The 12,610-nt window shown below is 51.8% G+C and overlaps 1 protein-coding gene across 2 annotated transcripts in view; it reads left to right on the plus strand.

Moving 5' to 3' along the window:
* Positions 1-5,493, plus strand: part of RXRA (retinoid X receptor alpha) — a 109,251-nt gene extending 103,758 nt beyond the window's left edge. For both annotated transcript variants that reach the window (XM_069873672.1, XM_069873671.1), the window contains exons 9-10: positions 644-749; positions 4,366-5,493. In XM_069873672.1, the coding sequence (XP_069729773.1) occupies positions 644-749; positions 4,366-4,513 (254 nt within the window). In that variant the 3' untranslated portion in view covers positions 4,514-5,493. The remainder of the gene's footprint in view (positions 1-643; positions 750-4,365) is intronic.
* Positions 5,494-12,610: the final 7,117 nt, after the last annotated feature.

Raw genomic sequence — 12,610 nt, forward strand, 5'->3', positions numbered from 1 at the left:
CCAGGCCAGTGCGTTTCAACAGGGTTTTTTGCTGTTTGTTGGGTTTGTTTTTCTTCTTGACTTATTCCCCTGCCACTCCCACCCCCTCGTAATCACCAGTAATTTATTGTCTGTAATTTGGGATTAGCCGTATATGGGAAAAGAAAGGGAATCTGGAGAGGTTCCCGTGGTGCATGTGCTTGGGGATATTGCTTGACTGTCCCTTTCACCCTACTAAAAACAGATCCTCACTGCATTGTGAGCGACCTACCAGAGCATGGGCTTTTTGTTCAGCCCTGCCACAATGCTTCGTGCTAGAGTGAGAAATCCCACAAGCCCAGGGCTTGAGGGGAATTTAAAACCTTTTTGTGAGGGTCTGTGGCCACTGCAATGAGCTGAGATGGTTAGGGATGGGGTGTGGGGTGAGGTGAGCAGATCTGTAGTCACAGGGCAAACTTTTTGGGGCTTGAATGTTCCTTGGGAGGTGTTAGGTAGTGCCTTGAATTCCTAGGGTTCAGGCTCCCCCATCCGTGCTGTGCCCTGCTCTGGTGGTGCAAGGAGGGATGGAGGGGACTGTGCATCCTTGGGGGTGCACACTGGGGTCCTTGTCTGCTTGGGAAGCTTGGAGGTTTTTGTCTGATGTGGTCCTTTTGTTGCCTTTCAGACTCAAAAGGTCTCTCCAACCCAGCTGAAGTGGAAGCGTTGCGGGAGAAAGTGTACGCGTCGCTAGAGGCATATTGCAAACACAAATACCCCGACCAGCCCGGGAGGTGAGTTGCTGGCTGAGCCCTGTCCTCTTGCAGCCTTGAGCCCCTGCAAAACCCAGGCAAAGGGCGCTGCAGCCCATGGCAGGGTGCAAGTACCATCCTCAGGGTAACTGCACGTGCACTGTATGGATGCTGGGTCCCTTCCATGGAGAACTCTCTGACCCCATGTCTTCTAGGGAGTTCTCCGCAGAGAAAACCACTCATTTCTATCTGCTTTAGCTTAGACCATCCTTACAAACACCCCCGTGAAGTGCAGAGGTGTCTTTATTCCCATCCCAGTAAATGCGACCCAACCAGGACAAGGTTGGGTAGTAACAGTGGTGCTGAGACCTGAGGAGCCCCGGCTCCCGCAGCCACAGCGGTGGGATGAGAGCATGGGGGAAGGGGTATCATTTCCCTTTTGGCAACCACCGAGAGCAAACCACAGCGAAAATAAGACGCACACGGAGTTAATTTTCGGTGGCAGATGAGCATCATTGCTGGGAAGTGAAAGCCTCAATTGATGCTCTTTTCTCCCCTCCTGGCCTCCCCGAATCCAGCTGGGAATGGGAGGGGGAATTAGGAATGCTTTCCTGGACTGCTCTGGAGCTGAGTGGGCGCATTTTCCCAGTTACAGCCTAAAGCTGGTGACTGCCAGTTAAGTTACTGACAGTCATTTGAGAAACCAAGCAAAACACTGGAAACTGGTGTGCGTATCACTGCCTGCCGTGTGAATATTGGGGAAAACAGGGCATGCAACTGGGATTTGCATCTCACCTGCATTCCTGGTCCTGTGCATCTGGATTAAAAAAAAAAAAAGATGCAATAGACAGGTCATGCCCTCAGAAGTAATATTGGACTCATTTTTTTACCCCCGCTTTGGGTACCAGTGTGCTGGCATATGGAAAAGATACATGATTAAGGGATGACTTGGCTGTTCATGTTTGGCTTGTGGCAGGGATAGTTGTGAGGAAGGTACCATTGTGTGTGTTTGACTTTGTGGTGAGCAGGGGAAGTGAAGGATGAGCACGATGCAGAGCTGGGGTGGTTGCCTCTCCCCTCCCAAGTGGTTTGTGTGGACCACAAGCCAACTCTCAAGCAGATTCCTCTTCCAAGAAGCGTTATTAAGTTGCAGTTCCTAAGCAAAACCAGACCCAGACCCTGGACTTTGGCTGTTGTGGTGTTTCAGAAGAGTTCTTCTCCCCTTCGGCTTCACAATGAGCAGTCAGCCGTACCTGGCACAAGGAGAGCTGCCTTGGGAGTCATGGCCAGCAGCTCTCCTGGATTATTCCCCCTGTGGAATGAACTGTTTGCTTCTCACAGGCATCCAGTGTCTGCAGCTGAGCTTCTCCAGGCTGTGGTGGGGCTGGGCAGGGGTCTGGCATGGATACAGCCCCGCTCTTCGTTGACCAAAGCACCCTGAAGCTGCTGTGCATGACTGAGCAAAGTCACTGAGCCACCAGTCAGTCAGTTCCTCAGGGCTCTGCCTCAATTTTCAGTGATGTGTAAGGGAGTATTTTGTGTCTGGTAGCTGCACCAGGGGCTCTGGATTTTGATCTCTTTGAATGACCGTGGGCTGGGGACTTCCTCGTGTGATCTTCGTATCCTTCTTTGGTGATCTTAAAGGTTTTTGCATGCTTAAGGCTGTCCTGAGAGTCGTTACTGGGCATTGCTGACGTTACTCCATCCCTTGTGTAGTGCAAGGCATTGGTGGAATAAGCCCAGCTGGCTCAGGAGGGTTAACTTGTGGGCTGGGAGTCCAGAACTGCACAAGAGCTAAACCAAGCTCTTCAGAGCTCTCTCCATCCTCCTGGTCTCGTGACGCAGTGTGATCACCATCTGGGGCTGGAAACAAGTTCTTCTTGTGGTTGAACAAATGCCTGGTTGAGCGGCGGTGGGTGCTGCAAGCACTTGGCTTCCCCACCACTTGAGATGCCCTTCAACGCATGACTTCAACCTAGTCCTCATCCATTGAGGGCTCATGAGCACCATGTAAACACCAAAACGGAACTTCTCTGCAGCAGCGAGATGGAGAAAGACATTCCAAAGGAAAACCAAGCTGTGCTCCCCCTACCACTCCTCAGCAGGGAGGGCACGGTGCGTTGGTGACACTGAGCAGCCGTGGGGAATCGGGGCTGTTTTCTTCCCTCCTGGCTGCCCGCCCTGACATATTGTGCTGTGAGCTGGTTATCTCACAGTTAAATGTATCCGAGGACTGGAGCCATCATCTGGTTTGGTTTAAAGTGAAACTTCCTGAATGGGATGGTAGGACTGATTTGTTTTTCCTGGCTCTGTTCCCACCGTTCTCGCCAGCTCAGTTAAAAAAAAAGACCGGGGAGAGAGAAGTGTGCATGCGTGTATAATTTCTGTATGTTTGTGCATGTCTCTCTCGATGTGTGTGTTTGCTGGAGTCCCCTTCTTCCTGGGCTTGTTCTGGCCTTTGCTTATGTTCCAGCCCTGCTTGTGCAGCAGTGAAAACAAATGAATATGCTCCCAACCATTAAAGGGCCTTATCGCTGTTTTGAGAGTGGGAAGGCAACATCCCGCAGCACTTGGGGAGTGTTGCAAACACCCCTAGGGCGTGAGCAGACAGGGGGATGGCACCTCTGGGTGCATCATGGGGTGCTCCAGAGCATCCTTGCAGAAGCTGGAAGTTTTCTTGCAGCTCGGCAGGCTCCTGCTGCCTTCAGAGCCCAGCACACGGCAGCCTTTCCCCGTAATGGCTGGCCAACCCTCGAGCTCGTCTCCTTTGCCCCAGCCAGCTCCTGCAGTGCTGTCGGCTCACCCCAGCCCCCTTGGATCTCCCCTGCTCTCTTGCTTGTCAGGTCTTGCCAACACGACAAACATCTCTGCTGAGCAGGGCCGGCTGGGGAGAAAGGACTTTTGTTCAGCTGGGGCTCATTGGAGCTCCACACTGGGCAGGGAGAAAGACAGAACCTTGCATCCCAGTTGATTCGCAGCGCTCCTTCCAGCTTTTGCGTCAAAGCTTGTCTCCTTCCATTGGCTTCACCCTCAAGGTGCCTCCAGCCTGGTTGTCAGCTGGGTTTCTGCAGTGCCAGTGGCTCCCAGGACTCGGCAAAGCAGCCTCCCAAGTGATGGTGCCTGCAAGAAAGGGGCATTGCTGAGCAAAATGCCAGCTAACCCCACTCAGCATCTCCTCCATCCCCTCCTTGGGTACTTGCTGTTTTCCTTGACCAAAGGTCAAGCTGCTGGAGCTGCTTGCACTGCTTCCTGCATCATGGTTGGTCCCATGGTGCCTTCTCCCTTTGGCTGTGATGTAGGGACCCCACAAGCATCTGGAGGTGCTCACTGAACAATAATGCACGTGCATGGCACAGATGCAAGAAGCCAGTGATGCACCCCGGTGCAGGGGCCTTTCATTTCTTACTTTACCTTTCCAGCTCAGCTATCAGCCCATGTTTGTTTTGAATATCTGCTGTGGCTCTCTGATCTTCAAGGCTGAGGACGTAAAGATTTTTTCTGCACAGCCCTGACTGTAGCCTCATGACTTTGATAGCAAAAGAGGTTGTGTGTGACTCCCAGCCCTTCTTTGCAGGAGCAGCCACAGAAGTTTGGAAGGTGAGGGCAGAAGCAGGACTGCTGGTGGGATGTCTAATCATGTCATGTCTTCTGTCCCCAGGTTTGCAAAGCTCTTGCTCCGTCTCCCAGCCCTCCGGTCCATCGGCCTGAAATGCTTGGAGCACCTCTTCTTCTTCAAGCTAATAGGCGACACGCCGATCGACACCTTCTTGATGGAAATGCTGGAAGCACCCCATCAAATGACTTAAAGAACTGCTGGGTCAGTCCCTCGCCCGGCTGGGGTCTCGCAGAGCCCCTTCCTCTGCTTCCTTCCTCCACCACCCCAGCCTGTTCCTCCTTCCTCTCCCCAACACTGGAGGCACTGTCTGATCCGGGGCCGTCCTCGCCTCCTCGTCGCCTTCACCCTTGTCCGTTTGCTGTCACTGCTGCATCTCAAGACCTGCTCGCTGGTTCCCTGCGCTAAATGTAGAGAAGTGGGAGCGGAAAGAGCTTGCCACCCACCGCCCCGGTTTGTGCCCCTGCCCCGACTCCTGCTGGGCCATGAGTTTTGGGACAAGCTGGGTTTGGCATCACCCCATGGGTGTGCGGTGGTCAGCGCTGGTTTTCTTGGTGCAGGAGCAGAGATGGGGATGGTCCTCAACGTTGGGGCAGTGGGGTTTGGACAAGCCGAGGGGAGTGGTTGAACTCGCTGGATTGCAGCTGGCTATTTTCAGAGGATGGAGGTTTTGAAAAAGAGAAGAAAAAAAAGAAAAAGAATTCTATTTTTGTTTTCTAACTATTATTAGTGCTCTTGGTAGTTACTTTGTGGAGGGAGAGGCAGTCCGGCCCATGCCCCGTGAATGAGTCACTTGTGGCTGCGTAGAGCCTTCTCCTTTCAATTAAAAGTAGGGGATTTGGGATTGAGCTGAAACCCTGGCAAATAACAAGTTGTTTGGTGGCACAGGGCGTTGGAGCACCCCCTCACCTTCTGTGCAGAGGGTCCTGTGGATGGCAGTACCTGAAAAATCCCCTGCTGCTGTCTCAGAGGGCAGCTGGATATCACTGCTCTTCCCAAAGATGCCTCTGTGCTTGGCGTGGAGCTGCACACATAGGCACAAGCCAGCTAGAGTGCTTGCTTTAAGGCTGCTAGGGACTTCACATCACCCTCCCCCAGCTTGTGGTATCTTGCTGGGACCCCTGCCCTCAGCACCTTGGTGTGGCCTCACTCACAAGGCTCAATCCAGCTCATCCTTCCAGGCCCACGCTTCGTTTTTGGTCCTAACCTGGTTCGCAGAGGTTGGAGAGGCCTTTCCAGTGGGTGGGGTGGGGTGGGCTCAGCGAGCTCTCGCCTCGCAAGGGGGTTTTGGCTCGCCCAGAGGCTGCTCCTGTTGATTCAGCAGCTGTCGCGCTAAACACTGCAAGGTGACAATTAGTGGGAGTGCTTGGCCAGGCTGGTAATTGTGGCTGTTAATTAGTGGTGAAGCAAGAACAGGGCTCCCCATCTCCTGAATCTCCCGTGTTGGGCAGGGATGCGGGAATTGAGAGGTCCTCGGTGGGTGAGGGATGTAGCATCACACGGCCTGGCTGGGATGCTGGGAGCATGAAAAACACCTTGGCTTTTTCACAGTCTTTTCCTTGAATCTTGATGTGACAGCGGGGAGATGGGCATGATTGGGGATGAGGGGCACTGTCCCAGGATTGTTCCCACAGGACAGGATCCCCTTCCCATCCCCATTTCACCTTCATCAGGTGCCTCCAGAGCCCTGTGGAAAATAATGAGTTAGGGAAAAAGAAGCAGAGCAGGCCCTGAGGTATACTGGAGAGAGTTTTTCAGCCCTTGGCGGGGCAGATTATTCCAAATACACTGTAGGGTGGGTGCTTGGAGCCAAGAGCGAGGTGCCTGCAGTCAGCCTGAGGCCAAGGGCTTCCCCACTGCTTCCATGTCTTCTGTGCTTTAAAGCAGGAAAGTATTTATATCCCAAAGGTGTTTTGCTTCTTGTTCCCTGTGGGTTGTAGCTGGCTCTTCAAACATCTCTTTTGTGCTTGGAAGGGGGTGGAGCTGTTGCCACCAGCTCCCACCTCTGTTTTTGAGGGGATGCAGTTGTCACCCATCTGTTGTCATCCTGCCTGGCAGCTCGAGTCCCCAGCTCCATCTCCTGCAGTTAACCAGGCCATCTCATTGCTAAATAAATACTCAGGATTTCAGGTCATAACTTTCCCTTAGGCTGGCCTGAAGTGGCAAATCCACAGAGGCAGGGAAAATGTTTTGGCTGTGTTTCTCCAGCAGCCTGCAAGCTGCCGAAAATATTATTAAACAGCTTCACCCTGCAAGAATTTGCCAAGAAAACTAGGCAAGAGAAATGAAATATGTAAAGGGTGCCAGTAAACATGAGCAGGCTGTTTCTTGCCAGCATGAGGCTGGCACAGCCCCACTGGGGGCTTGCTGGGAGGTGTTTGCTCCCAGCCAGCCAGCGCTGAGCTCAGCCTGGAGCCCAACCAGCCCCTCGCAGCCCCCAGCCCGGCTCTTACCAGCAGAGATTAGCCTGGAGCTCACTTGCCAGAGAGGATGAGAGTGCTTTATGGAAGAATCGATGGACGTTGCACTAGAATAAACCTACTGTCCTTCTCCATTAGGTGGAAGCATTTTTTTCCTGATTGATGGCTTGCAAGGGGCTGTTTGGTGCTGAGCTGTGGTAGCTTACGAGGCTGGGCTGCAGAGCAGGAGCTCCCATCCCATCCCATCCCATCCCATCCCATCCCATCCCATCCCATCCCATCCCATCCCATCCCATCCCATCCCAGTTAGCATTTGACCTGGTAAAAATAAAATGCCACAAACAGGGGATTGTCCTCAGCAAAGACCGTGGTGCGAAGGGGAAGGCTCTGCAGGTCAGGGGTTCTCAGCCAGGGTGCGTGTCTCCGTGCCTCAGTTTCTCTGCTGGAGAAGCACATGGCTTCAATTCATGCCCTGAAGAAGGTTTTGGGGAAAGGTTGAGTGTTGTCCTGGGCTTTCTGGTTTTGGCTGGTGTCGAGGGAGCCCTCGCGTTGCTGTAACCCAGCAGAACTGTTGTTTCAGCAGAGCCCTTGTGACTTTCCCCAGCAGCCACACATTTGGAGTTTGGAGCCTGGACCCCCACCCACACCTCCCTTTCCAGTATCACCAGCCCAGCTCTTCCCGTCAGAAGGAAAAGCTTTTATGCATCTGGTAACATCTGCCACAGCAGCCTTAAAGCAACGTGCTTTTGCATGAGTTTGAGTCTTTCATTTGTATTCTTTTTCACGTTGGGCTTTTCTTTTCTTTTTGTCCTCATCAGAATAATTATAAATATCCTACGTGCTTGTTTGGAGAGGTGATAATGGGTAAGAGGAAAAAAAAAAAAAAGGCACATTATTCTCTAGAGAGGTAGGACTTTCATTTAACCAGATCTTAATACTCTTTCAAAAATCTGGTTTGATTAGGGTGATCTGTTTTTTAATTTTTTTTTTTTTAAATTCCTTTTTTCTTGGTGGGACAATCTTTAATTTTCTAAAGATAGCACAAACATCAGCTTTTCAGCCACCCGCCTGCTGCCCTGGATGTTCCTCACTGAGCTTCTTGCGTGTGCATCTTTCAACCAAGCCCTGACCCAACCCACATCCAGCACCTCCACGGGCTTGAAGCTTCTTGAGCGTCCAGCAGCACCAAAGGGGCCGAGCGCCGCTGCTGGGGGGGATGTGAGGAGTTAGGGGTGAAGGATCTTCCCCAGGACCCGTGGGTGGAGGGAACCCACATCGTCCTGCTTGTCAGAAGGGTCGGCGATGGTGGGATTATGGCTCAAGAGCTGATGCTGTCCCCATCAGTGACGAGCGTGCATGACCTGGTTTAAGTTGAGACATATGTGCGTGTGTATACATGTATGTACTGTAGATATATACACTGTATAAATACCCTCACTCACATATATATATATTATAACCATAGCAATTACAGACTTTTTGTGGGTTTTTTTTTTGTTTTGAGCTGATTCTTCTTTCCTGATTTTCTTTTCTCCTGCATTTTTTTTTTCTTTTGCTTCATGTAAGTGCGTACAATTAATCTGAAGCCCTTTCCGAATTGGCAGATGCCAAATCTGGATCGTTATTCCTCGAGACAAAGGAAATGCATCTATTTTAAGATGCCTTTTTTGTTTTCTTTATTTTGTTTGTTTTGTTTTTTCTTTTGAGCAGCAGGTGGTTTTGAGTAAAAATAGCTTTAGCGATTCCCAATACTTAGTGATGGATGCCTTGGCTATGGGAGCATAGCTAAAAAATAAAATACATTAAAATTTAGAGTGACGAAAAAAAAGATAAAAGATAAGGAAAATTATCTAAAGCATCAATAAAGTTAAAAATCTATTTTTGTACAAATGTAATTTTATCCCTTACGTATCCTTGGATATTTTCTTTCTGGATTGTTTTGTTTCTTCTACAGAGATTGTTATAAACTCTCTCTATTTTTCTCTCTCTTGCTTTCTCTCTGTAAATGTTCAGTCGCAGGGACAGGGATCTGGAGGAGAGGGAGAAACTTTTGACCGTGTTTTAAAGGCTTTATATGAAATCTCTTTTGAAATAATTTTTTTGAATGAACTTTTTATTTTTTCCCCCACTTCCAAAATCTTTTTTCGGGGGAGGGAGGGGGATGGGGGAGGGAAGGAGTGGGCTGGTCTGGGGGTGTCCTTTGTCACGTATATCCGGCGTTCCCGCAGGTCTGTTTTACTGTGAAATCACTACCGTATATTATTATTCACTTAAAAAATAGGAAAAAAAAATTTAAAAAAAAAGAATTGCTGCTGGAAACGCCAGTATTTTGATGAACAATTGTATTAGAATTGTGAAAAAAAAAAGACAAAAAAAATAGAAAAAGAAAAAAGGAGAAAAAAAAAGAAAATATATGAGCATTTTAAAATATAACCCAGTTCAAGTCCTCTTTTGTTCTTTACTGGTGTGTCTTGAGTTACTCCTTCAGGTCCCCATCACCCTGGAGGATCCCTGTACCCCGGGACCATCCATCCAGCTCGCTGCAGGGCTGAGTCTGAGGGTAAATCCAGCCTGGATGGAAGGAGCAACAGCAGAGCCGTGGGGGAACCCCAAGACTTAAACAGGAGATGTTTTTCCCTTCCGCTTAGGAATTTCCCTTGAATTTCAGATCCCTTTGATGTCTCCAGCTGCTCTCTGCTAGGGACACCACTGTTCCCTATGGTGCATCTCCCTCTTCCTTGCCTTGGACACCACGGGACAAGAAGCCTCCGGGATGCTCAGCATGGCTGCGTTCTGAGGATCCACACCAGCTGGGCACCATGTCCCTCAGCACCTCATCCACCCGTGCCTTAAACCCCTCCAGGGAAGGTGACTCAACCCCCTCCCTGGGCAGCCTCTGCCAGTGCCCAGTGACCCTTTCTGTGAAAAATTTTTTCCTAATGTTCAGCCTGAACCTCCCCTGGTGGAGCTTGAGGCCATTCCCTCCTGCCCTGTCCCCTGTCCCTTGGGAGAAGAGCCCAGCTCCCTCCTCTCCACAACCTCCTTTCAGGTAGTTGGAGAGAGCAATGAGGTCTCCCCTCAGCCTCCTCTTCTCCAGGCTAAACACCCCCAGCTCTCTCAGCCGTTCCTCATAAGGCCTGTTCTCCAGCCCCCTCACCAGCTTCGTTGCTCTTCTCTGGACTCTCTCCAGAGCCTCAACATCCTTCTTGTGGTGAGGGGCCCAGAACTGAACACAGGATTCGAGGAGCGGTCTCCCCAGTGCCGAGTCCAGAGGGAGAAGAACCTCCCTGGACCTGCTGGTCACGCCGTTTCTGATCCAAGCCAAGATGCCATTGGCCTTCTTGGCCACCTGGGCCACTGCTGGCTCCTGTTCAGTCGCTGTCAACCAACATGCCCAGGTCTTTCTCCTCCAGGCAGCTTTCCAGCCAGACTTCTCCTAGTCTGGATACACGGGAACAGCAAGGTGTTTTCCAGCCCTCATCCCTCCTGGACTCCCATCAGCGCCTGCAGAGCGGGAGCGGGAGGTGCTGGGAGCCCCAGTGCAGCATGTGCGGGAACAGGAGCCGTTAGTGCTGGCCTGAGCTTAACCTGGATTTGTCGCCAGGTACAAACAAGATTGGACTTGCTCTTGGGTTTAGAGCAGAGATAAATCCTCCCCCGATGGCTGCAGAGACGGTCCAATAGTGAAGGGAAATAAAGAGTTTCAATTTGGTTAGTGACGATCCATGTGTTTCTAACTCGGCAGCAATAGCTTTTCATTTGGGAAGCCCTGGGAGGAGGTTTGTGGAGGGCAAGGGAAGGGTTGTGGGTGATGATCAGCCTTGGCAGCAACCTGGAGGGGGGTAGCTGCTCACTCCCATCCCTGCCCCGCGACCCCAGGGACTGGGGAGCCCCCAGCCAGCCGCACTCACACCTGATGGCTTGTCGCAGAGGGTGGCTGTGTGTCTTGTTAACCTCCAGGCAGCAGCTTGTGTTTAGAGAATAAATATTTGCCTCCCTTTCTGAGGGCTTTCCCCCGCAACCTCCGTCTCCTGGGATGGAGTGAGTAAGGATGCTCTCCCTTGACCAGCATCCCTTGCACCCTGGGCTGGCCACTGGGTCAAACTCAATGCTTTGCTTTGAAAATTGGCTTTGCTTCTGCAATATATTCAATTCAAAGAAAGCAAAACCAAGCCGATCACAGATTTTTATTACATTTCCTTCTTATGGATAATGGGTGCTGTTTGCTGTCTCCCCCCTGGAACCCAGGGGCGCTTTCCCAGGTCCCCAGAGCTCCGGGGACGGAGAAGGAGGTTTGCACCTTGGCCAACTCATTGCTGTTTCTCCAGCTTCTGAGGGGATCAAAGCGCCTGTTTTGACTCCCCTCCCAATTCCTTGATAACAGAAGATAGTTAGAGTGTAATTAAACAGTTCACTCACGCAAGGACTTGGGGCTTTTGTTGTGTCTCGAGGCTGGGTCTACGCAGGATTTGCCCTTGCCCTGTGAGCAGCATGGAGACATGAAGCTCAGGGATGGCACACACAGAGTGGTCCAGAGCTCTGAGGTTTCTCAGGAGCCTCCTGATACCAGATTTCCTTGAATCCCAAGCTCGTGGAGGTGTGGGATCATGAGGAGATTTCATCTTCCCCTGCAAAACACCATCCTGGTCCTCTGAATGCATGAGGGGATACAGAGTGGAAGATGCTGTGTTGGGAGGGGACGCAGATGATGCTCAGAGTGCTCGCTTTTGGAAATGCATCTTGCTTGGTGGCACCAGGCTGGCCACTAGATTTCTACACATCCCCAGCGCTGACAGAGATGGAGTGAGATGTCAGCAGAATGTTTTGAAATCCTTAAGAGAAGGGCTGTGATCCCAGTCCCCTCCATGCCTTAGTTTTGCAATGAGGAGGGGCTCTACAAATAAATACAGACAGATGAGCTCTTTCACTGGTAATTTGTCACTTCATAATTGCCAGAGAAAAGCAGGTTAGTTTTCTCCTCCTGACCTCTCTCAAGTGGCCTTTTCACCCCTGCTGGCCCCAGAGCTGGGGTCGGGGTCCTGCCGTGCCCCCATGGGGTGACCTTCCCCCGAAGCTGGGGCTGCAAAGGGCACCTTGGCCTTCTGCATCACATTATAAGTGACATTTCCATGGGTCTCCCGTGGCATCACCAAGTCATAGAGACACCCCCACCCATGGTGCCTCCACCCCTGGCCCATGCGTGGGTGGGAACAGGACCAGATGGGAGCACTGGGAGGATGTGGCACAGGATGGGTCCTCGGTACAAACAAAAATTTGAGGTTCCAAGCATCTGAGAACCCGGCTGATCTTTCTGCCTTGCCCCACACTCCCTCCTCCATCCCCAGCTTCCCAGGGTGATGTTGGAGCTGTGCTCCAGGCTGTTTCCCTGCTGGAAACCTGTTTCTAGTGTGGGTGACTGTCCAAGCAGGGTAGGAGGCTGAAGCACAAAGGATGGATTTGGAGAAGGTTGGGGGCCATTATCTCCCCAGAGAGGGGCCAATATCTCCCTGGGGGAGGGGGTGGGCAGTGCCTCGGGCACCTGGGGGGCTGTGTGCCCTGTCCGAGCAAAGAGCAAAGTGCTGCTGCCACCTCCCGACCGCAGCGAGCCCTGCCTGGGAGGCAGGAGTGGAGAGGCTGCCTGGGGTGCCCTCCCTCTCCCCTTGCCCAGGTCCTGCTCCTCCTGCCTGGGATGCCCTATCTCCTTCCCAGGTTCTGCTCCCCCTGCCTGGGATGCCTGCACCCATGTCCAGGTCCCACTCCTCATGCCCAGGTCCTGCTCCCCATTCCCAGGTCCTGCTCCCCATTCCCAGGTCCTGCTCTCCATTCCCAGGTCCCACTCCTCATTCCCAGGTCCCACTCCCCATTCCCAG

The sequence above is a fragment of the Phaenicophaeus curvirostris genome, chromosome 20 (assembly GCF_032191515.1).
Source record: "Phaenicophaeus curvirostris isolate KB17595 chromosome 20, BPBGC_Pcur_1.0, whole genome shotgun sequence".
Classification (NCBI taxonomy): Eukaryota; Metazoa; Chordata; class Aves; order Cuculiformes; family Cuculidae; genus Phaenicophaeus; species Phaenicophaeus curvirostris.